General features: G+C 42.8%; 1 protein-coding gene across 1 annotated transcript in view; it reads right to left on the reverse strand.

Moving 5' to 3' along the window:
• Nucleotides 1-23,282, reverse strand: part of LOC149466005 (indolethylamine N-methyltransferase-like) — a 36,818-nt gene extending 13,536 nt beyond the window's left edge. Inside the window, exons 1-3 of the mRNA XM_089673088.1 lie at nucleotides 23,003-23,282; nucleotides 5,491-5,664; nucleotides 2,773-2,980 (exon numbers count right to left, since the gene is read on the reverse strand). Coding sequence (XP_089529214.1) covers nucleotides 2,773-2,980; nucleotides 5,491-5,647 — 365 coding nt within the window. The 5' untranslated portion in view covers nucleotides 5,648-5,664; nucleotides 23,003-23,282. The remainder of the gene's footprint in view (nucleotides 1-2,772; nucleotides 2,981-5,490; nucleotides 5,665-23,002) is intronic.
• Between the last annotated feature and the right edge of the window lie 2,773 nt (nucleotides 23,283-26,055).

Below are 26,055 nucleotides of genomic sequence, written 5' to 3' on the forward strand. Positions count from 1 at the left end.
TTTGGGGTGGAGAAACTTGACTGGCCTGCACACTCGCTCATCCATGTCTTTATGGACCTTGCTTTGTGCATTGGTGCGCAGTCATGTTGGAACAGGAAGGGGCCATCCCCAAACTGTTCCCACAAAGCTGGGAGCATGAAATTGTCCAAAATTGTCCTAAGAGTTCCCTTCATAAGAACTAAGGGGCCAAGCAAAACCCCTGAAAAGCAACCCCACACCATAATCCTCCCTCCACCAAACTTTGGTACTTGCCTGACTGCATTGTGCCAAGTGTATTCTCCTGGCAACCACCACACCCAGACATGTCCATCAGATTGCCAGACAGAGAAGTGTGATTGGTGAGCCCAGAGAACACGTCTCCACTGCTCTAGAGTCCAGTGGTGGCTTGCTTTACACCACTATATCCAATGCTTGGCATTGCACTTGGTGAAGTAAGCCTTGGATGCAGCTGCTTGACCATGGAAACCCATTCCATGAAGCTCTTTACACTGTTGTTGTGCTAATCTGAAGGCCACATGAAATTTGGAGGTCTTTAGCTATTGACTCTGCAGACAGTTGGCGACTTCTATGCACTGTGTGCTTCAGCATGCGCTAACCCCGCTCTGTCATTTTACGTGGCCTACCACTTGGTGGCTGAGTTGCTGTTAATTCCACTTTGTTATAATCCCACTAATAGTTGACCGTGGAATATTTAGTAGCCAGGAAATGTCAGGGATGGACTTATTGCACAGGTGACAACCTATCACGGGACCACGCTTGAATTCACTGAGCGCCTGAGAGTGACCCATTCTTTCACAAATGTTTGTAGAACCAGTCTGCATGCCTAGGGGCTGGATTTTATACACCTGTGGCCATGGAGGTGATTGGAACACCTGAATCCAATGATTTGGAGGGGTGTCTTCCACTAATATTTTTGGCAATATAGTGCATATCACCTTTGTTTTAGGGGGAATATGCTGTTTTCCCATCTATTTTATCTCCTAAGGTGGTCCTTGTGTCAAATGTAGGGCAACATACGTAAACTTACATCTATGAATTAACACTTTGTAAGTAATTATCATCTTAAAGCTTATTGATATTACATTTAAAATGATGTTACTGTAACAATAATCACAGTTGCAACAACATTGAATTTAATGATGAGTTGTAGCAATTTTTATGTATTTGTGGACAATTACATGGCGGCCCTCAAACACTGTGTGAAAATGTCCATCTGATAGTAAGTGAATACTTATGTATTTTTGTGATATATACACATATTTGTCAATATATATATATAGACCTCTGACAAATAAAATTATCTTCTGTACTACACAGTTGTGCTGTCCTGAATGGTCAGATCTGACCACCCAAGAAATAAGGGTTTTAAAAAAAATATAGTACAAAAATTATAATTAAAATTATAGCTCAACTTTTGCATGCTGTATACTAAGTAATATACATTTAAAGTGTTACTAAACCCAGAACCCTGCATTCACTATATCTGGTCTCCCACAGTACACAGAACATGGAAATGAAATCATTTTTGTAAATATAAACTACTAAATACCTTTTCCCATGAGCAGTATATAGCAGTCTTGTGACTTCTATCAGTGTCCAGCCGAGCACTGGTTAAAGTTTGTAGGAGGAGTTTTCATTCTGCTCTGACTGTCCTATGAGGTTACATAACACCTGACTCTGTCTGGACAGTGCTGATTGGCCCTGTGCTGATCACATGCACCCTACCAAAGAAAGAAAAAACTCTCTAGCAATACACACCAAACTGAACATGTGCAGAATGACTCCTGGAGCTCTGTATTATCAGCGGATAGATTGGGGACAGTAGAAGGGAAGGATCAGAGAAAACAGCCTTTTTACACAATGGATTAACCCCTTTGGTTCCACAGTGAGTATAACAAGCATGCATATACAGACTAATTTTACTGTTTGGGTTTAGTAACACTTTAAGGATGCTGTTTTTAATGTATCTTTGATATGGATTTTAATTTTGTATAAGCAATAAAATTGTTAAAAAAAAAACTTTAAAAAATATATTTCAGAGTTCCTTTTCCTCAAACAGTGCACCAAAAATCTTTGCTTTAATACAGTTTGATATCTACCTATGGCTAGCTTTAGCACTTGTCCAAAATTCAGGTATCAACCTATGTTGCCAAACCTAATAAGAACTTTGCAAATACGCCAGTAAAATCCTGTTTATTTGTATGATCAGAATTCTTCTCCGTCCATACTCCTGTGGTAACAAATGTATACAATAACTCAGCGGATACAAAATTTACCATTTAGGGAAATCCCATCTTTATGCATATCAGACCGGTTCCTCACTACAAATGTGTACAAACATCCAAAAAAAGGAAAATATGCAACAATGGCAAAATAGTTCCTCCCTCCTGGCAATTTGCAGAACATTTTAATTATTAAAAACTTAAATACAAAATATGACATGAAAAACAATATAAAAGCAAATTCATTAATTTTCCCCAAACAAGATAAAATCATCACAACTTCGTCTATGTATGCCTAAAGATTCCTGATATAATGTATGATATTATATCAGTGATTAATAGTACCACATTGTATATAATTTATCATATCAGCTGATCAGATTGGATAGCACTTGATTGATGATGAAAATTAAAGGAAGGAATATTTTAAAAGCTTTTAACAAAATGCTTTTTTTTATTTTTTCAAGCAAATTGACAAAAAATAAGCAACTCTTTTGGAGCTCCAGAATCATCCATATCTAGTGTATATTAATAAATGTTTAGTACATACCTGTGGTTTTCAATGGCACAGACATATTTTAGATATCGGGACCAATCATAGGCCTCCCCATCACCTTTTAGCCATTTCTCTATTTCCTGCAGGTTGCCTTCTAAATAATCTGTAAGGTATATCTGCTTGAAGTTTTCACAGGCAGACAGAATAAAATATATGGTGGGACCAGCACCAATCTCTATAAGACTTTTGCCTTCCACACGACCTAGAAGAGAAATCAAATATGTTCACAATTTTAAAAGGAGTGTAAACCCTAAAGAAGAACGTATTGTATTATTAGTCTGTTCAAATGTACCATTAAAATATTTTTTAATGCATTGAAATACCTGTTGATTTTTTAAAGGATAAGTTCATCTTTTGGACAAAAATAATAAATGCACATTTTTTTGCAGGTAAAAAAAAAATAAAAAAATGTACATTTACTATTTTTGCCCAAAGGAGCCTGGAAAGCATTGTACGAGTGATCACTAGATTGCTGATTCCATACAAGTCTCCTGCAGACTTGTCAGAATATCTGCTTTCCGTACTGGATGTATGGTGAAGCAGATATACTGACAGGATGCTTCAATGAACTACCACAGAGCTCCACAGTGCCGTGGTAGATCATTGAAAACTACAAGCCAACAGCCTCTAACAGGGGCGGAAAGACCATTTCGAAACTCGGACACTGCCTGAGGGCCCGGTGTCAGTAGGGGGCCCCATGAGATGCCCCTGGTACCTTTTTCATAGGCTTTTTTTTTAGTTCGGGCAAGAACACGGGCCCCATGGTCCCCTATTGACCAGGGGACCCATGAGTTGTCAGTCCTCCCCTGTTCACTTAGCTTAGTCAATAAGGTGGGGGCGTGTTCACTTTGAACACCCAGACGTGTAATGGAATTTGTTTTTAATTACTTTTTTCTTGCACATTACTGGATGATTTACCTATGATGTTAAGCCAAGTCAACATTTACCCTAGGTTCACATCTGTACGGGTGGTGCCGCTGCGGATCCGCACGAAAATCCGTGTAGCTGCACCACCCGCACAGAGAAATGCGGACCCGCGGGCGGGTGCCATTAGTTCTAATGGCACGCCGCCCACACTGGAAAACGCAACCGTATTGGGAACTGAGGTTCCTGTGCGGGAATGCGTTTTCAGAAGAAGTGCAGGAACTTCTTCCCTACATGTCATGGGCACGGGAGTCCATTCAAATGAATGGGCTCTCGTGCCCGTGCAAAATGTGGCCCACACAGCCACATATATGTGAACCGGGAGTGACTTTGCAAATGATCAGTCACTGGTCTTAGTAAATCCACTCCAATGCATACTGAAAAAAAAAAACAAATAATGGCATATGTGAAGATTTACAAAAAAACTAAAGAAAACTTAAATTAACACTAAATAAAGAGCATATGTTAAAAATTAGTGATTCAATTAGTAAAATTTAAAAAATTTGTCAAATTTGGCATCTCTTTAAATTATTGTGAATAGTCAATTTACCTAAATATATTCATGTTGATTCGTTTATCTGTGATTTCAAAATGTTTTAAACCTCCAGAGAATGGGTATACATATTTAGGAAAAATTGAAAAATTACATTATATTGTATGCATGGATTACGCTTTCATGTAATATTTTATATATTTTTCAAAAGATTTATATGTATTACTTGATTGGTATATTCTTATGTACACTAGCAAGGTGTCATGTTGATTTGGGGTTGATTTACTAAAACTGGAGAATGCAAAATCTGTTGCAGCTCTGCATAGAAACCAATCAGCTTCCAGGTTTTTTTTTTTTGTGAAAACTTGGCCAAATACCGTAATGACACATCAGTTGTTTCAGGGGCTTTAGCGAGTTAAGTACCCTAAATCACATATGATGAGACTGTTTGAAAATGTAATGTTTTTGGATTAATGTCCACCAACTTACTGTATATATACACACACACACACCGTACTAGACAGGGATATATTGACCCATAAAGACCATATGAAGCCCTCTTCAATTTATGGGTTGAAGCTTGGAAGAAACACCAAAGAAAATAACTCACTTTTATCTTTACAGCAGCTAAGCAGACATTGGTGAATGCCTGGTGGTCCATTCAACCTATCATAGCTCAAGTCAAGAACAAAATGACTTAGTATCTGAGTAACCGAAAAATGCAGCCATATTACAGGACTCGGTGAAAAGCTTGGGACCTGTGGATAACTCACTATCTTTCACAGGATTTACTATTTAACACTCTATAACTCCATTAATCCCTGGATATCTGAGGGATCCAAGGGGATCTCTCTCAGTCCTAAGGTGCTTCCCTTTAATCCTTTCCATTTAAAACTTTTCCCACCCCTCGTGTACGTCTTCCTTTACTTTTTTTCTACCTATCTTGTAATAAGATCTATATCTATTTCTACGTTAAAACTAACCAGGGTGACAATGACTTAGCAGTCGAATCACCGCAACAATAAATGAATGTACCAGTTATTGATGATGTGACCATACTAGGCCTTAAATTAATGACATTTTGATTGTGATTACGTCCTTGGCTAATGCCAGGTCTTTTGCTGCCTCTGTGGTTAATCATTGTTTTGTAACATGTAAAAACTTAATAAAACAGAAAAGGCAAGATTAAGTTAAATCATTCATTAGGATATTTCAAACTAAAAATAATACCTTTATATACATCCAGACCTGAATAGACCTTGGGAAGCTGTACTAGCATCAACAGTATTACATACCTGATGAAAATACGTTTTTCATAAAAGTGAGCAGGAAAACTGACTCTTTATCCATTTCCTTAGCTTTAGGGTCTAATGTGTAGAAGATTTCTAGGTATTTTTTGGGGTCAAAATCCTTCTCATATACTTGATTGTCTGATGTTGATGAAACCTCCATGCTGTTTGTCACCCACTCTGTGTGTACAAAAGTGAGAATGAGTCAATTTGTACCCTAGATGGTACTCTATGCTGTTTGTAGATCAGTATTTTTCAGAATAATACCATTCAGTGCCAGGAGTAGTAGTAACCAGTAATATTCAGCTTGAGGGTATCAATGCCACCAAAAGTGAAAAAACATTTCCTTGCAAAGGCCTGATTCTTAACCTTCAAGTTAAAATCCAGGTTGATATTAAAAAACACAATTTAATACAGTTTTCATTATACATTATAAAATATACTTTAAAATGCAACCAATATCTTATTATCAGCTTTTTGTAATTTAATGTACATTAGAAATCAAAATGGGACAAAGAGGAAAGGTACTGTGAGCCAATCAATGTACATGCACCAACAATATAACAAGGGAAAAATAGGTGACCCAATAATGGTGAGGCAGCTTCTTTACTGTCCAATCCTAGGTGGAGTTGGGAGGAGATCAAATGCCTACTGTCCAATCCTAGGTGAAGTTGGGAGGAGATCAAATGCCTTCTTCCAATTTCAGTAATGAAAATTTAGGACATGGAACTGGCTGGGTGGTGTAAATCTTAGGAGCGGCTTGCTAGAACTTCAAACAGCTTCCATATATATATTACAACAGTAAAGCTGTTGTCTAGAGTTCAGCTTTAATTTACCTTAAACGCATATGCCAATCCTAACACCTAATCTAACCTGAGCTCTAAAATGAACTCTATACCTATCAACTGCTACAATACTTTTAGAGTCCACTTCGTCCACTCCGGTCCATGTGAGATGTGTAACACATGACAAATTGTGGCCTATTGCATGACTAAGCATGTTCAACTTAAAACCTGGATGCTGGGCATGCACACAGGCCAAGAAGGGTAATTAAACTCCTTCCCTTATTGTGGCCCATCCGGTAACTGGCCGCCAAATTCCAAACATGTAAAAGTCATACCAAACATGGGTTCAGTCCAAACCTGAAGCTCATTCCTAGTAGCCACAAACTTCTCCAAAAATAAAAATATTCTGTTTAAAATTTGTTCATAAGGCACTTTTTATAATGACAAGGCTACAACCTTTAGCATCAGCCAGAGAGTAAGCAGCCAACCCTACCCTGAATCTTTTTTTTTTTTTATACATCAGTAAGGATATCCTGGAATCATTGGTCTCTGCTGATCCAAATGGTTTAATGCAGATACATTGGTTTGGAAATGGAAAATAAGTAGTGTGGAGTTTGTTTGCTGGTGCAGCGCTACCCCCTGGAGGATCAGCTTGTATTTTTGCCTAGGTTTCCTCCATCGCCCCGCAGTCAGGCACAAAGTATTTTCCACAGCCAGGCACACAAACTCTTTTGCTCATTGTTTTCAATGACCAGTCTAGGGGTTGTATGTATTTGGAGTTTTATTGTAGAACTGGGGATAGGGATGGGGAATTTAGTTGAATACTCCAAAATTAGAACTATTAACACTGAAGACATCTAGCTGATCTGCTAATTGAGCACTGTTGAGGTCCTGGCTGAAAGCAGATATCAGACTTCTCTTTAAAATTGTAGTAACCAGTAGCTTAGGAATGAACAAAGTCCCTTTTGAAGTAGTAGTAGTTAAAGGGCTGAGATCCTCAGGTACAGGCCTGTTATGGCAGACTGTGGCAGTTCAAAAATAATGGAGACTGAGCAAAGTCTTTTGCAGTAGCAACGGTTGGCCAAGTTCTTCAGAACACTATCTAGTTTCCCCTTTCCTCAGACACACGCTGACTATTAAGCACCAGAGGGGTAGCAAAGCACACAAGATCCTTAAGATCGCTCAGTGTTTGTACTCACAAGTCCAAGGACAGACTGGTTGCCTCCTTCCAATCTTCCAAGCGACAGATCTTTGACAGACAACTACCATCAGTGAGCTTTCTGTAGAACCAAGGTCATTCTTTCTAGCTCCAGGCCCTCAGGTTGCCCACCTGAAACCAGCATGGTAGCAAATGCCAAGTGAGGCAAGCAAGTCTCCAGCCTGGCTTGGTTTAATCCTCTCCAGGGAAAGACGCTAAACCCATGTGCTCACAGAACATAAATACCACACCCAGCATGCAATGGGGCCACCCTACCCTCCAATCGGCTAGGGCTGTATCCATATTGATGCTGCTCATTTACCTAGTTCCCTCCCAGGATCTGGAAGGCTCTCATAGCTTCCTAAAGGCGGGCAGCACTCAGACAAACTCAAACAAACAATCCCGCTACTCACCGTCCACTTTATTAGGTACACATTGCTAGTGCCAAGAAAATTTCTCCCACACCATTACACCACGACCACCAGCCTGAACCATTGATACAAGGCAGGATGGATCCATGATGTTGTTTATGCTAAATTCTGCCCCTGCCATCTGAATGTCGCAACAACCCGTCTGCCCATTCTCCTCTGACATCAACAAGGCATTTTTATCCACAGAAATGCTGCTCTCTGGATATTTTCTCTTTTTCAGACCATTCTATGTAAACCCTAGAGATGGTTGTGTGTGAAAATCCCAGCAGATTAGGAATTTTTGAAAAACTCAGACCAGGCCATCTGGCACCAACAACCATGCCATGTTCAATGTCGCTTAAATCCCCTTTCTTCCCCATTCTGATACTTGGTTTGAACTTCAGCAAGTTTTCTTCCCCACATCTACATTCCTAAATGCACTGAGTTGCTGCCATGTGATTGGCTGATTAGCAAATTGTGTTACCAAGCAATTGAACAGGTGTACCTAATACAGTGGCTGGTGAGTGTAGGTTAAAATGTAATAAGTTCACTAAGGGTGCATCAATGTTGAAAAATTCTGTACAGTGATCAGAAAAAGTAAAGTGCCACACATTTATCTCTGTGCATTCCATTCGATAAAAGTTGGTCGTTAATTGACTTCTGTCGAGAGGGAGTGGCCACACATTGATCAAAATTCGGCTGGTGACTGCTAAATCGGACATATTTCAATCCATCTATGGCCAGCTTAAAAGAAGTATGGCCAAAGCTTTTCCATCCATATTTCTCTTGTGGGTCACAGGAGTGCACTGTTCGCTAACGTCACATAGCCACTTTAATGTCAGGATCTACCCAGATGCCTGAACAGACATCTTGCTCAGCCTCTCTGAAAGCCTGAGCCAGCCACTCGTGCCCCCTTCACAGCCCAACTCTCCAGTGAGTGCGAGAGGGGCAGAGATGCGATCCAGAGACTGACATTCACCATTCTCTGCTCAGTGAAGACCGAGAACTGAACAATCAGCAGTCATGTGATCACTTAGTCCTTGACCTTCCAGTGGCAGAGGATAGCTGCAGCATCAGACCAATGCTGCTGCCACATAGGTGAGTATGTATGTTATTTTTTTTTTTATATGCTGCACTGTTCCTTTAAGTCTAAAAAGTAAAAGTGATTTCTGCTGTGTACCAGCCTTCTATGCAGTGAGTGTGGTAATCTTACATATATCATGGGGAAAATTTGCTTTAGGGTACAGCCAAGTAACTAAAATATCAAACTTCTCCAATTCTGTAACACACGTGTAAAAAAAAATTCAAGGAAAGATATGTCAAATACTGCTGGACATAGGCGTGCACACAAGGTGTGTTGGGTGTGTCTGGGCACACCCTAATCACCCCATGTGCCCAGGCTTATTTCAGCATTTCAGAGTTCCACCACCGCTGGCGTTAGCCCTTTTCCCCTGCACATAAGCTCCAAGGATCAGGGCCCTCCTTTCCCTCTTGTATTGAACTGTATTGTCTCCCATTATATTGTAAAGTGCTGAGCAAACTGTTGGCGCTATATAAATCCTGTATAATAATAGCACACTCCTTAAAGTGGTTCTTAACCCCAGACCCTGCATTCGCTATATCTGGTCTCCCTGGACCCTGCATTCCCTATATTTGGTCCCCCCAGACCCTGCATTCACTATATCTGGTCTCCCAGGACCCTGCATTCGCTATATCTGGTCTTTCACAGTACACACAACATGAAAATGCAATTATTTCAGTATATATAAACTGCTGAATACCTTTTCTCATTAGCAGTATATAACAGTCTTGTGACTTCTATCAGTGTTCAGCAAAGCACTGGTTAATCTTGTAGGAGGAGTTTTGATTCTCCTCTGACTGTCCTATGAGGCTGCATAACCCTTGACTCTGTACAGTGCTGATTGGCCCTGTGCTGATCACATGCACCCTACCAAAGAAAGAAAAAATAGCAATACACAGCAAACTGAGCATGTGCAGAATGACTCCTGGAGCTCTGTATCATCAGGAGATAGATTGGGGACAGTAGAAGAAAGGAAGGATCAGAGAAGACAGGATCAAACAGCCTTTTTTCACAATGGATTAACCCCTTAGGTTCCACAGTGAGTATAACAACCATGCTTTACTTCATATACAGACTGATTTTACGGTTTTGGTTTAGTAACACTTTAAGGATGCTGTTTTTAATGTATAATTCTAGCGATACACACCAAACAGAGCATGTGCAGACGTGCCACTGCTGCTCTAACTATGGGGAGTATCAGGGTAGACAGGATCAAACAGCCTTTTTACACAATGCAAAGGATTTCCCCTTTAGGTTCACATTGAGTATAACAAGCATGCTTTACTGCATATACAGACTGATTTTACTGTTGTGGGTTTAGCAATTTAACTCTGCAACCAGTACATAGCGTACTCCTGAGCCCTGCACCTTGTACAGAGCACAGTTCTTAACTCTGCACCCTGTACATAACACACTCCTCACATCTGCACCCTGTATATAGCACACTCCTCAACTCTACACATAGCACATTCTCAACTCTGCACCTTGTACAGAGCGCACTCCTTAACTCATATACTGTATACATACATATACGTGTGTATTTGGGTTTTGGGGTGCATACCTATGATGCTGGATGTATGATGGAAAGAAGTCACGGACTGTTGTACAAATTGTAGTAGTGCAATTATTATTATTCATTAAAATTCATTCAAATCTAACCTGGGAAGGTAAAGCGCTTGTAATGCCAAAACACATATTATATACATAACTAATGTAATATGCATTAATGATATGTTTAGTAACAACTTAGCAAAGTATAACTTGGTAAAAATTACTAGTCTAAAGATAACTGATTAAAATCATGCTGTAAATATGTGTTTGTTTGTAAATGTTTACAGATGTGTAATAATTGCAACTTCTGCTGCTAAAATGTTAAATTTATTTAATTGCTACTGATAGCTTAAAAATCATTGTGCTAACTTACTAAAATAGAGCAAGGCATTAGGTAAAGTCACAATAATTTCTGGATAGTGGGGCATTTATAGAAATAAAAAATAATGTTAGCAGCAATTTAGTCAAATAAAAAAAATACAAATAAAACTGTTATTCTGCAAAAAATTTCACCACAAAATACAGTATTTTCTACTGTATACTTAAAAATATACCCCAACAATTGGGAGTCGTCTTATACGCAGGGTATAAAATGTGAACCTTGAGTTTGTTTGGGTCAAGCTGGCTGGATGTGTTGTAATACTGTACATACAGTATACCGTGCTAAGCCAAGCTGGCTCAAAACAAATGTCCCTATGACAGATTAATCTGTCAGCCCGCTGGATGTGCGGTATATACAGTATACTGCGCTGACCCAAGCGGTTTCAAAACGTACCGGTACGGGGGGGCGCTCGTGAGCAGCAGCCAGGATGGCTGCCTTCTAAATCTGTGCTTTGGCCGCCAGACACTATCGGCCGATTTTCGCCCTCTAGGGGGGGTCCCCCTGTTTCCTCACTGGCCCCCTGTCTCCCTGATGGGCAAAAAAACGCCAGCCACCCGTGCCTCCAGCTCCCGGCGGGCCGTTCCGAAGTTTGCGGCCTACCCGCCGGAGATCACGGCTGAAGCCGGGGCCTCGATTTTGGGCCGGCCGCTGAACACTTTCAGGACCCCGGCCGCGGATTCGCGGCTCCCGCCAGAGACCTTAAATGGAGCCCCAGCCGCAATTTTGGGTCCCATGCCATCACCATCTGCAGGTGGGTCGGATCATGGCAGTGTGGAGGACCCGTCCCAGCAGTCTCCCATGCCATTGGAGCCATCCCAGCAGTCTCCCATGCCATCTCTGCGGGATGCTGAGCTCCTGCGCCGCTTCCAGTTTATGTTACAATCAGAATTGTCCTCCGCTACCTCCAAGCTGGCCGACCGTCTCTCACGGGAAATTCGGGAGTTGGGCAGTCGGACGAACGACCTTGAAGATAAAATGGATGCTGCGGCTACGGTCCTTGAAAATCACGAACAGGATTTATGCAACCTCAAGAAAGAATTGGCGGACACGCTGCTACGGCTTGAGGATTTTGAAAATCGTTCCCGCCATGGCAATTTGCAGTTAAGGGGTATCCCGGAAACGGTTACGGATCTTACCTCCACTGCTTCTGCTCTGTTCCAGGAGCTGACGTCCGCCATTCCCATTGACCGTCTTGAATTTGATCGCATACATCGTGCATTGGGCCCCAGACGACCGGATGGGCCCCCGAGAGACATTATCATCAAGTTCACTTATTACCGCACTAAGGAAACCATCCTCTTGGCGGCCAGAAATAAACCTGATCTCAGCTTCCAGGGGCATCGCTATCAGCTCTTCGCGGACCTCTCCCAGACCACTCTTCAAAAGCGCCGCCAGTTGAAGCCCTTCACTTCGGTCCTGGTGAAACATAGTATTAAATATGCCTGGGGCTTTCCGTTCCGCCTCACCTTCACCTACCAGGGCCGCAGTCACTCTGTGGCTACACCAGAGGAGGCTCACTCTCTCCTGGAATCCTTACACCTTCTTTCGCCGGAGGCTGCGGATCGGAGCCCAGTTCATTCATCTGGATCCCCGGCGAGGCTGCTTCCTCCGAGCCGCATCTGGGAGCGGTCGTCTAATAGGAAGAGGGCCCTTTCTCAGACCCTTTCGCGATCCAGTCCTTCCTGTTCTTCTCCGGGCTGAAGATGCGTCCTGGATTTTCCATGTATCATCTCACCGATGAACTCTCTGACGGGACCGTGAGTTTGGCCCTTGGGGCTCCCCCAGTTTGTTTGCATTCCAGGTTGATACTGCTCCTCGGGCTCCGGGGTGGGAGGTTGACCCGGTGGGCCTGGTTGGGTGGAAGGGGATTGGCCCCTATTGTTCTCCAGGTTTCTATGGGGAGGTTATCGCGGAGGTCCCTGCTCCTGGGACTTTTAGTTTTATTAAGTTTTACTACATTATATTATGTTTATTACCTTTTTGCCCTCTGAGGGCTTCTGTTTTGATGTTTCCATTTGCAGCCATGTGTCCGGTGGTAGAGTTACCCCTAACTGTACCCTTCATGTGTAGGATGCACGTCACCTTTGGTCTGACACAATTGCACTGTTGTGTATACTTTTTGTGTCTTTCCTTTTTTCTCTTTGTTCTTTTCTTTCTCTGTTTTTTTTCGTTTTTGTTTTCTGCAGGGTTCCGGGACGCCATGGTCCGATCGCCATTGGGAGTGGAGATTGCTGGCTGCTTTGGGCTTTTTTCTGCTGAGCGTGTTGCGGTGATACCGCCATGGCCTCGCCCCTTTTGAAAATACATTCACAAAATGTTCAAGGCTTCAATTCACCTCAGAAACAGGCTAAAGTTTTTCATCACCTCAAATCACAACAAATTGATGTGGTATGTCTACAGGAGACCAGGTTTTCTCAGTCCTCCGCTCCGCATTATCTTTCACCTCACTATCCCATCTTTTACACGGCCTCGGCTCCTGAGAAGCGCCGGGGTGTTCTGATAGCTTTTAAACGCAATCTCCCCTTTGTCTGTTCTAGGCATATAGCAGACCCCACGGGCAGGTATTTGCTTCTGCAAGGCACCCTCTGGGACCAGAAGGTTACCTTTGTCTCTTACTATGCGCCTAACCGTTTCCAGCATAAATTCTTTTCGCATCTTTGCACCATTGTTTCGACACTCTAAGGGTCTTCTTGTTATGGGGGATTCGAATGTTACCTTGGATTCCACATTGGATAGGCGCTACGCACGGGGAGCGACCCCCTCTCATGACTTGGTGCTAGAGGAACGTATGCACTCTCTTTTGTGGACGACAGGGCTAGCGGACGTCTGGAGGGAACTTCATCCAACTGAACGTGACTTTACGTTCTATTCCAATCCTCATGACAGTTTTTGTTGAATTGATCATATATTCATGCAGGTCCAGCAGCTCCCCTCGGTCCGGCGGATAACTATTCCCTCCTCACCCTGGTCAGATCATGATCCCTTGGTACTCCTTGCCCTTTCTGGGTCAGAACGGCACCCTTTTCATTGGCGCATCAATGACTCTTTGCTGACCACTCAGGCTACCTGCCAACAAATAGAATTCTTTTTACGAACATACTTTGCGGAAAATTCGGGATCGGTCTCTTCAGCAGTGCCCCTTTGGGAAGCGCATAAGGCCACGATGCGGGGTCATGTTATACAGCTGGCTGCGGTCCGGAAGCGGGAACGCCGACTCTTGGAGCTTCATTCTCTCCTGGCCTCTGCGGATGCGCGTTGGAAGTCATCTCCATCCGTGGCCCATAAACGCGCTCGGGACGCTCTGGAATTGGACCTCCTTGCCTCTTCGGAGGCGGAACAGGCCCTGCGTTGGACCAGGCATAAATTTTACTCCTGCGCTAATAAGCCCGGTCCCATGCTAGCCAGGAAACTCAATTCTGTGGGGAAACCCCATAAACCGATTCGACTTCGACTTTCCACAGGTGGCTGTACTTCTAATCCCCAGCAGATTGTTTCCCGATTTTTGGACTTCTTTTCGCGCCTCTATGCTGCCCCAGATCCTTTCCCTGTGGCCCAGGAAGAGGCATTCTTTCAAGACCTCCATCTTCCCGGATTAACCGAGGCAGCACAGGCGGCCCTCAACGCTGGTGTCACCGTACCGGAGGTGCTCCAAGCGATCAAATCTTTGCGGTCCACCGCGGCCCCAGGTCCCGACGGCTTCTCCGGTCTCTATTATAAAAAAATTCTCAGCCCTATTGGCACCCTTTTTAGCGGCTTATTTCAATGAGTTACGACAGGGCTCTTTGCCCTCTCCGGACGCACTTAGGGCACATATCTCTACGATTCCTAAGACGACCGACGATGTCCAGGAACCGCAAGCCTTCCGGCCCATTTCTCTTCTTAATGAAGACCTGAAGATATTGGGCAAGATCCTTAGTTTTCGCATCAATAAATATTTGTGTAGCCTGGTCCACCGGGACCAAGTAGGGTTCGTCCCCGGGAGGCAGGCGGGTGATAACGTCCGTAAGGTGGTCCATCTTATACATTTTCTGCAACAACGGAAAATCCCCGGATTCCTACTGTCCTTGGACATATATAAAGCTTTTGATTCTCTATCTTGGTAATATCTGCGGTTTGTGCTGTCTCGTTGGGGTTTCGGGGATTCTATTCTCTTGGATTCAGGCCTTGTATTCCTTTCCCTCGGCCTCCGTTAAATACGCTGGGTATTTCTTGGATCCCTTTCCTGTTGGGCGAGGGACGAGGCAGGGTTGCCCGCTGTCCCCAGCGCTCTTTGTCCTGGCGCTTTAGCGCTCCGGACCGATTGCAATATATCGGGGGTTCCATACGCGGGACAGGAGTTTAAGCTGAGCCTCTTTGCGGACGATGCCCTCTTGACCCTTACTAATCCTCTGACGACGCTTCCTAACTTGCAACGAGTTCTTGAGCGCTTCTCCTTGATTTCGGGTCTACGTATCAACTTGGTTAAAACCGTCGCTCTCAATATTACTTTGGCTTCGCGCCTACAATCCCACTTCCCTTACCGGTGGGCTTCCTCTTTTCTGGAATACTTGGGCATTCGCTTGACCCCCACCTATGACTCCCTTTTTGCTGAAAATTATTATCCTTTGCTTAGCTCATTATCTTCCCTTATGCATTCCTGGCAATTTCCGCACCTGTCTTGGATAGGACGGGTTCATTCAATGAAAATGACCATCTTGCCGAAATTGTTATATTATTTTCGTACCCTCCCGGTGCGGGTTCCCCCTCACTTTCTTCGGTTGCTTCAGACGAAGTTTATACGTTTTATCTGGGCCGATAAACACCCCAGAGTCTCTAGAAATACGCTCTTTGCTCATAGACTCCAGGGTGGTCTTGGGGTACCCAATGTAGCTAAGTATTATCAGGCAAGCCAGATTGCCCCGCTGTTTATGTTGCACGCTTCCTCCGATGTTCCTCTCTTGGTCCTGCTGGAACTACCTAATTGTGCCCCTATTGCACTGTCGACACTCCTATGGCTTCCCCCTGCCCTGAGCCCTATGGCGCTGAATCCAATGTTGCTCTATGGCCTACAAGTCTGGGACTCGGTACGTTACTCCAGTGGCCTGATGTCACCCTTTTCTGCCCTTGCTTCCAATCGTTAACAACCCTCTTTTCCCACTGGGTCTAGATTGCCCGAGGGCATTTTCTTGGTGGGTGGCTCATGGTTTCTCACAGGTGCAAGACTTTTTGACTTTTCGGTCCTTTCCCGCCTGGAATGTCCTTCGGGAGTCTTGGGATGTTCCCCCAGCGGAATTTTCGGTACCTTCAATTGCAGCACTGGCTACTTTTGCTGAGGGCCGCTTCTGCTTTCCCATATCAGAAATCTGCCTTTGAACGGCTTTGCCAGCAGCACCCGGGCGCCCCGGGCCTTATCTCCCTTCTTTACGCAGCTTTGAACAGACGCTCGTCTCACACTTCTTTCATATGTTGTTCAGTGGGAATGCGACCTGGGAGTGGCTGTGGATCCGGAGGACTGGAGTAGGGCCTGGTCACTTATAGCTAAATGTTCATTTAATACGACCACGCTGGAAGCAGCCTACAAGGTATTGTTCCGTTGGTACTGGGTTCCGGCTCGTCTGGCCCAGGCTAACCCTGCCTGTAGTGATCGATGTTTTCGGGGTTGTGGCCATCGTGGTGATGTACTGCATATCTGGTGGTCATGCCCGAGATTGGTTCGTTTTTGGTCTCGTGTTTGGCCTCCTTTTCACTTTGTTCCATCTCTCCATACGCCGGGATGCTCGGTATGCTTTGGTTCATTGCCCCATACCGGGCCTCTTGGCTCGTCAGCAGCGGTTGGCTTCCTATTTGTTTTTATCGGCTACTAGGACAATTGCTAAGGCCTGGAAGAGTCCGTTTGTACTTTTCCAGGGGGTGCGGGATCGTATGACTACTATGATGCTCAACGAACAGATGTTGAGTATATGCAACGACTCTCAACATAAATTTTTGAAAGTATGGGAGCCGTGGTCGCAATACGCCTTTCCCATGCTCCCCCCGGCCAGTGTGGGGAGGTAATGGAGTTTGGTATTGGCGCTCGTGGACCCCTGCTCTTTGGTTTTTTGTTTTTTTTTTTCCCCTTTCTTCTCTGTTCTTCTTCTCTCCTTTTCTGTTTGTTTTGATGTGACAGTGGACAACTGTCTTTAGTTGCGATAGTCAGAGTCTTATTGATGTTATTGTAACCTATATGCCATTGATAGCCCCTGCGTGGGCATACGTTTTGCCTTATTGGAATTAGAGCGTTGTCTGCTCTATTATGCCTTTTTTATAGGTGCAATTGATAGCCCCTGCGTGGGTGTGTTTTGTTGCCTCTGTTTTATACGGTTTAAAATTAATAAAAACCATTGAAATACAAAACGTACCGGTACATCCCTACTGTAATCAGCCTGCTGGATGCGTGTATGTACGGTAGCTGCGGCTACATACAGTATACACTGGGCCAATCACGGCGAGTGATGTATTCTACTAATGAATACAAAGCCTGCTCGGATTGGCTGAGTCAGAGAGGTGGGCTGATGATGTCACTACCTCAGCCAATCCGAGCAGGCTTTGAATTCATTAGTAGAATACATCGCTCGCCGTGATTGGCCCAGCATATACTGTATGTAGCCTCAGCTACTGCACATACACACGTCCAGCGGTCTGATTACCGTAGGGACGTACCGGTACATTTTGAAACAGCTTGGCTCAGTATACTGTATATACCACACATCCAGCAGGCTGACAGATTAATGTCATAGGGACATTTGTTTTGAGCCAGCTTGGCTCAGCACGGTATATTGTATGTACATTACTGCACATCCAGTGGGCTGTATATGCATATGATGACTGTCTTACAAATGTATCACAAGCAGGGGCGGTCTGACCATTTGGAAACTCGGGCACTGCCCCATGGCCCAGGGTCAGTTGAGGGCCCCATGAGATGCCCCTGGTACCTTTTTCATAGGCTTTTTTGAGTTTGGGCAAGGACACAGGGGCCCCATGATCCCCTATTGCCCGGGGGCCCCATGAGTTGTCAGTTCGCCCCTGATCACAAGATGTAATTGATGAACTTATGATGTCAGAGGATGAACATGAGGATTTTGAAGGATTTTAAGTACTGGTAAGTCATAACCATTTCAATAAAAAAAAAAATCTGCGCTTAAAGCATCTGATCACACCGAGATCAATGTAATCAGATACTTTTCCAATTTAAAAATGGCGCTGTTAAAGTCAGGAGAAAAGGAAATGATTAAATGCTCGAAGCTTCTGGTTTTAGACTATAGAGATGATTGGAGCCATTCTGTCTCTGATCAACTCTATGGTCAGCCAGCAGAACTTCCGGCTGCATTCTCAGATTCCCCTGTGGGACAGGAGAGCCGAAGAAAACTGGAAGGCGACAGGAGGGGGGAATATTCCTTCCCACTGCTTGTAAAAATGATTCAGCAGTTAATTGGCCACTAGGATTGCTTTTACATGAAAGCTGACTACCAGCTGAAAAAAATACCAGGATGATGCCTGTATAACACAGGCATACAATGAATTGGCTCTTTGGATCAATATGACCACAATTCATTCTTTTCTGTAATGCCCATGTTGAGTGTTAGGCCCAAAAAAAGTTTTACATTCAGAAACCGTGATAGGTTTCCATGCAAATTGTCTGGGAAGAGCTGAATTTGGATGGGCAGCCATGTATTGTTGTGCATATAAATTGCTTTGGCCCACAGTCAATTGATACAAATCTTCCATGAAAAACAGTGGGGGGCTAAACACTAGTGCTGGCAGCAAACAGGGCCGATCCTGCTAACTCTGCATTTTTGGGAACACTATACAAAGCAGGCACTAGTATAGTTCTGTTCATGATCAATATATTGATCCGTACAAACCCTATACTAGTAATAGGGGTGATCAGCGACCTATAGCGCGAGTGCGATTTTGTGCGGGCAATGCTAGCTGATGCTAGTGGTAGTAATACAGTGATCAGTGAAAAATTCTATATACTGACACTGTACTAAGGGCACTGGCTGGGTGACAGGGTGATGAAAGGGTTAATAGGGATGATCAAAGGGTTGAATGTGCTAATCTATGGTATGCTTTTACTCAGTGCCCTGCTCTCTCTTTTCTCCCTGGACCGACAGGGGGTGGGGGGTGGGGGGGCTCAGGTGTGTTCACCCCCCCCGAAATAGAAAGCAATGCAAGATCATGTCACTTTGCCCAGAGCCACTGCTCACCCACAAAATGCGGGTAAGCAGTCAGCAAGTAGTTAAACAAAACCCTTAACAAATGTTTTTTAAAATTCTCAATACAGTATTTTTTATATTTTATTTTTTTAATTATTTATTTTTAATAATATCAGAATAGTACAATGTTACCATAGCAACATTGTACTTCTGTGTGTGTATGTGTGTGTGTGGGGGGGGGGGGTAATCAGGGATTATATTTTTTTTTTTACACTTTGCTTTGCAGGACAAAGATCATTTCACCTGCAATGCAAAGCTTGCTGTCATAACCTACCTCATTCATGAACGGTCGTGGATGAGTTAGGTTTTTGACAGCTCAAGATAGTGATCTGTGATTGGCTGGAACTGGTCACATGGTACATGGTGCTGTGATTGGTCCCATGTGACAGCTTTGGGCGAATCACAGCTCACTAGGAAGAGAAGAGCTGTTATGAATCAGATTCAAAACAGCTTTGCTAACGTTGTGATCATGTGATCGCATAGCGATCACATGATCACAGAGTCCCATTCACTGGGATATTCATTCCACTGCGTTTGCTGGACACAGCAGTCATGGGTGGGGAGTGCAGCCCCCCCCCGTGCTAGTATAGCCAGAGCAATGTATCTGTAGGTTGCCTTGCCTGTAGCTGCCGCCCGGCCCCAATACATTGCAGGCAGGAAGCAATTAAGCTTGTCAGTATGTGACTAACCATACAAATGTGTCTTCATTCCTTGCTTGTGAGTGTCTGTCTGTGTATGAATGGACAGACACCTGGATGTATGTGTTTGTGACCATTTCCATCTCTTATGCAGGCCATAGATGGGTCGAAAATCAGCCGATTTTTCGGCCGAAAATAAAATCGGCCGATTTTCGGATCGTTAGTGGGCTATTTGGTCGGCCGTTTTTCGGTATTTTGGCCGTTTTTTTTTTTCTGTAAAGTTGGAAAAAAAATCGGCCGATTTTGCCGATCGGCCGATTTTTTGCCGATAAAAAATCTGCGCATGAGCAGTGACCTGCAAGAGGAAGACAAAAAGAAGAAAAAGAAGAAGAGGATGAAGAAGAGGATGAAGAAGAAGAGGATGAGGATGAAGAAGAAGAGGATGAGGATGAAGAAGAAGAGGATGAGGATGAAGAAGAAGAGGATGAGGATGAAGAAGAGGATGAGGATGAAGAAGAAGAAGAGGAGGAGGAGGAGGATGAAAAAGAAGAGGAGGAGGATGATGAAAAAGAAGAGGATGAGGATGAAGAAGACGAGGACGTAGAAGAAGAAGAAGAAGAAGAAGAAGAAGAAGAAGAGGAGGAGGAGGATGAAAAAGAAGAGGATGAGGATGAAGAAGAAGAAGGGGATGAGGATAAAGAAGAAGAGGATGAGGATGAAGAAGAGGATGAGGATGATGAAGAAGAAGAAGAGGATGAGGATGAAGAAGAAGAAGAAGGATGAAAATAAGAATTCCAGTCCAGCAAAAAGTGTCTCTGCAGAGAGCTCCACTATTTCTGACAGTTCTCTGACAGTTCTTTGACATTTACAGCGGTTGCAACAATGTATCTATTTGTTTCCGAATAAAAACATCTGTATCCTAAATGGAAACAAATAGATACAATGTTTCAACCGCTGTAAATGTGAAGGAAGTGTCAGAGAACTGTCAGAAATAGCGGAGCTCTCTGCAGGGACACTTTTTGCCGGCTGTAGAAGGGATGAAAATCGGCCGATTTTTTTTACCATTGATGGTAACGTCGGCCGCTTGAACGACCGAATTTTCGTTTTTTAAAAGAAAAATCTGCCGTTTTTCTCCCCATCTATGGCCTGCATTAGGATGTCTTTATGTTACATGTAAACGTCATAACTCACAACCTTGTATGGCAAACAATTCTTAGTACGATGATTTCATAGAAGGGAGGGGATACTACATATCCTTTTGATTGTCAAGCCCATATGCAGAACTATTCTTGATCAAAAATGTGACTTCACAAGTTAACCACTCGCCTACCGGGCACTTATACCCCCTTCCTGCCCAGGCCAATTTTCAGCTTTCATCACTGCCGCACTTTGAATGACAATTGCAGCACTGTGCCCATATGAAAATTTTATTTTTCACAAAAATAGAGCTTTCTTTTGGTGGTATTTAATCACAGCTGGATGTTTTATTTTTGGTGCTATAAACAAAACTGACTGGCGGCACAGCTGGGCACAGGTGGGTGGCACTGCTGAGCACTGATCAGTTTTACATTCAGAAACCGTGATAGGTTTCCATGCAAATGTCTGGGAAGAGCTGAATTTGGGTGGGCGGCCATGTATTGTTGTGCATATAAATTGCTTTGGCCCACAGTCAATTGGTACAAATCTTCCATGAAAAACAGCACAGGGCTAAACACTAGTGCTGGCAGCAAACAGGGCCGATCCTGCTAACTCTGCATTTTTGGGAACACTATACAAAGCAGGCACTAGTATAGTTCTGTTCATGATCAATATATTGATCCGTACAAACACTATACTAGTAATGGGGGTGATCAGCGACCTATAGCGCGAGTGCGATTTTGTACGGGCAATGCTAGCTGACGCTAGTGGTAGTAATACAGTGATCAGTGAAAATTCTATATACTGACACTGTACTAAGGGCACTGGCTGGGTGACAGGGTGATGAAAGGGTTAATAGGGATGATCAAAGGGTTAAATGTGCTAATCTATTGTATGCTTTTACTCAGTGCCGTGCTCTCTCTTCTCTCCCTGGACCGATGGGGGGCGGCTAAGGTGTGTTCACCCCCCGAAATAGAAAGCAATGCAAGATCAGGGCACTTTGCCCACAGCCACTGCTCACCCACAAAATGATCATCAGGGCACCGATAAGTACTGATCTGTTTTCTGATGGTTACCAGCAGTACTTTCCTCACGCTGTGACTGAGGAAAGCGCAGCCGATAACCGGGAACTGCATTTACCCAGTGATCTGCTGTGTCATTGGACTCAGCTGATCACAAGGTAAAAGACCGCTGTGATTGGCCTTTTACCACATCACGTGATCAGCTGTGTCCGTAGTACATGGAGATCACCGGGGGCATGCCGCTGGGGGCACACAGGAGGGTGCGTTCTGTTACGATGTCATGTAACGCCCTCCCAGAACTGGACAACTGTGCTGTAGCCGTCATTCAGCTATAGCACCGTTGGAAAGTGGATAAAGATGACAATTTTGCATTAGCTTACTCATGTGACAAGTTTCTCTGTTCAAAGGTTAGTATAACTAAGAATCTATCTTTACAACAGGATATCTCAATAATGTTGTATAACCAAAAATCTACTTATGTAACACACATTACCAACTTATAAAACATCAGTTAAATATACAGATACTAACAGAATATACTATTTCATTCTAATTTCTAACTAACAGTCTGTATATATTATTTCTCTATTCCACAGATTCTAGTTTTGTTCACTTCTGACTCCCATGACACCCTACACCAGAAATCTTCTAACGAGCTATGCCCATCTACAGAACTGTTCTAAATACTCAGCTTCCAGCTAGTTAACTCCAAATACTGACATTTTTCTGGCTCAGCTATAACTGAAGAATTCAACACTATCACTTGCTCAAAGCCAACCACACATTTTAATATTCATTTTGATCATAAAAAAACAAATATTTTTCAAGCTTGCCATAACTATAATATAAGTCCTACTGCATAATTGCCAAATTATGAATTTAGAATGATAATTTAACAATCTGCATAAAAAAATCCACACCATCACTACTAATGCACCAGTTACCACCTAATAAGTTAATTGTTCCAAAAGTGTAAACAATACAAGAAGTGCATTTTCTTGGTGGAGTGATGAATTTCACATGCTGATAGGATTCTAAAAAAAATGTCCTTCAGCGTTGGCTGCAGAATCGCTTCCTTACCTTAATTTGATGCTCACTGCTCAGCTGAAAGTATCCTACTTGTGAATCACCACCGAATTTCTAAGCACAACTTACAGTGAAACTCGATGCTGCTACCCTCCCTCACCAGAGTATTGTAATGACAAGCCTAGAATATTTGTTGTGGATGCGATTTACCCTTTGTATGCTGGAGAGTGTAATTACCATTTACACACCCCATGGTAAGAGAGGGAAAGTCTACCAACTCTGATGAAATCTGTCAATTGTAGATTCTTTTAGGGGTGAATCACAGAAAATGATCCACAGTGTAAGCGGCAACAACACTTAGCTTTCAAGTACAACTATAAGAAAAAAAAAAAAGTAAATCAAGCCATAGCCAATCATCTGGCGTTGCAGATTTATTATCCTTTTTTTCTCTGTCCTAACATGTGAATCAATTGTATGCAGAAAGTGTTCCACCATCATCATTGTTATTTGAAGGAGATGAAAGCAGGTAGGGTGTGTTGGAGCATGTAATTCCAGCCGACAGCGAACACTCTATATATTATTAAAAAGGTAAGAGGAGGGAGTGTTTTGTATCATTTGACTGACATGTTATTTTTTTATTTATTTTAGATCTGGTCATAAAGGACCTATACTCAAACTGTGCATATTTGCTATCCTAAAGAAACATCTAGAAAGATTCACTGTGTCCAAGTAGTACCCTTAAAAAAAAAAAAAAAAAAAAAAAGTTTGTCTTAAATTTCTCTTGAAAAATAGCAGTGAATGTCTGCTTAGGTATTCCTGTATCAAAATCCTTGTAACTGTATTTCTACCTTGTGAGATCATCTAAGGTACCAACTAAGACACTAGTAGTCTTACAAGATCCTACGTTATCATTCAATTTCAAAGGCTTGCTGGAGAGGAAATTATACCTGAGAGCTGTACTCTGGATACATTCTATCTTTCCAAAGCGGAACCTGCATTGTAGTAGATAATCAGGTCTAGCTGAGTATTAAGTCTAGTGACCTTGCATTGTAAGGACATTGAGAATCTGTTTGGAACATCCATATCTGTTAAATTTGGCCATCATGTTGGAGGCCAATTTGGGTAAAGACAAAAAACAGACAATAACAACAAAATAACCCAAATTAAAAGTGAAAATTACTTAAGTAATGTTTTCCCAGTCTTTAGTTTCATGCTATACTGTGGTAAACATGGCCCTGTCCCAACATTTTGGAGATGTGTTGCTGCCATCAATTTTAAAATTATCAATTTTTTCTCTTGAAATGGTAAATTTTCTCAGTTTAAATATTTGATATATTTTCTACTGTGAATAAACTATGGGTTTATGAGATTTGCAAATCTGTTTTTATGTAGATTTTACACAGTGTCCAAACGTTTTTTGGCATTTGTATATAGGAGGTATGTTGTTGGGATAGAATGGTGAGCTCATGAAGACAGGAAAATTGACTGTTCAGACTTGTTCACCTATGTAAATAAATATAGGTGTGCTAACAACAGGTTTTTTCTAGTAGAAAGAAAAGAGAAACTGGAAAACACAAAAACCACTTCAAAGATGGCCACAGGCATGCGTGGTGACGTCTGCCCTAGCCCTAGCTTGGGTGGAGCTAGGGCGTACGTCATCACACATGTGCGCAAGCCCATCAGCCATCTTTGAAGGGGTACACCCGGTCCTTTACACTTACACAACACTGTACTGGATTGTTTGTGATGTAAGTGCATTACTGTGGCTCAATAAATATTTGTTTATGAATATTACACTATGGGCGCTTGTTCCATGTACAGTACTTGCTTTCTATGTGCATAACAACGATCTTCCCATTTAGCGTGCGGGAATGCTGTTTAATACACTGTTGGAGGCTAAGAAGGAATTTTGGAGTGGCTGCTGTTATCTGTGTCTTAAATGACCATTCTATAACATGATGGTCAATACTATCCGGTAAGCCTCCTGTGAGCACTGACTGGGGTGACACGTGGTGCATTTGGATACACTTGACATTTTTTAATCATTGGAGACACCGGATTTGATGGACATTTATATAGTGTGTTTGGCAATGGGACTGATCAGGGGTGGATTGACCATTTGGAAACTCAAGCACTGCCTGAGGGCTCGGGGTCAGTAGGGGGCACCATGAGATGCCCCTGGTACCTTTTTTCATAGGCTTTTTTGAGTTTGGGCAAGGACACAGGGGCCCCATGATCCCCTATTGCCCGGGGGCCCCATGAGTTGTCAGTCCGCCCCTGGGACTGATTTGATCACATTTTAATGTTTATTTGTTCACCATTCACAATATTTATCTATTTATTTTTGGCTATTTTAGGTAAGGTATGCCCAAACAATTGCATTTGTGCAAAAAATAATAATAAAACACTAACTCAAGTTTCTAAGTAAAAAAGTAACACTAAACGAAAAATGCTTTTTTATAAGTTTAACGGTGGGGTCTGTAGAGCAGCTGTGACGCCTGCATGTCTTCAGGGGTGAGGTGGTACTTACGAAGGATATGTTAATAAAAGGCAATATAGAACTATTACAGGCAAACGTAAGGATATCGCAAAGAAAATAACAGGAATTTAGGAGAAAAAGAAGCAACCCAAGAACAGGAGAAGAAGAATCATATCACATGGGAAGAGAGGTCAGAGCAAATTTATAATAATTGGGGCTTAGAAGAGTAACATAAAGTAATACATATTGCAACAATGTGCCAGGGGCTAAGGAGTTTCTATCATAATCTTTAAATACCTATCTAGGTATTTTGTAAAGTTGATAATTATACAAGGTGATATGCCAAGAATGTTAAAATAGTTTTACTATGGGACTCCAGCATATATATATTTGCCCCGAGAACATTTTGGTGTTACAATGTAACTGCATCTTTGGTGAAGTTAAAGGCATAGAACCTTTTGCAAATCATTAGAAAATGCACCCACATTGATAAAAAAAGTGAATTTATCATTTTTTATTTTGCATTGGAACCTGAAGAGCATGGTTAACAAGATACTTTTGCCTCATTCCCAGGTACATACTTTAAGGGAGGAAGTAAAAAATTGTCTACAAATGCAGTGTTGTCCCT

This window comes from Staurois parvus, unplaced genomic scaffold (assembly GCF_062004578.1).
Source record: "Staurois parvus isolate SC_StPar_1 unplaced genomic scaffold, SC_StPar_1.0 ptg000135l, whole genome shotgun sequence".
Classification (NCBI taxonomy): domain Eukaryota; kingdom Metazoa; phylum Chordata; class Amphibia; order Anura; family Ranidae; genus Staurois; species Staurois parvus.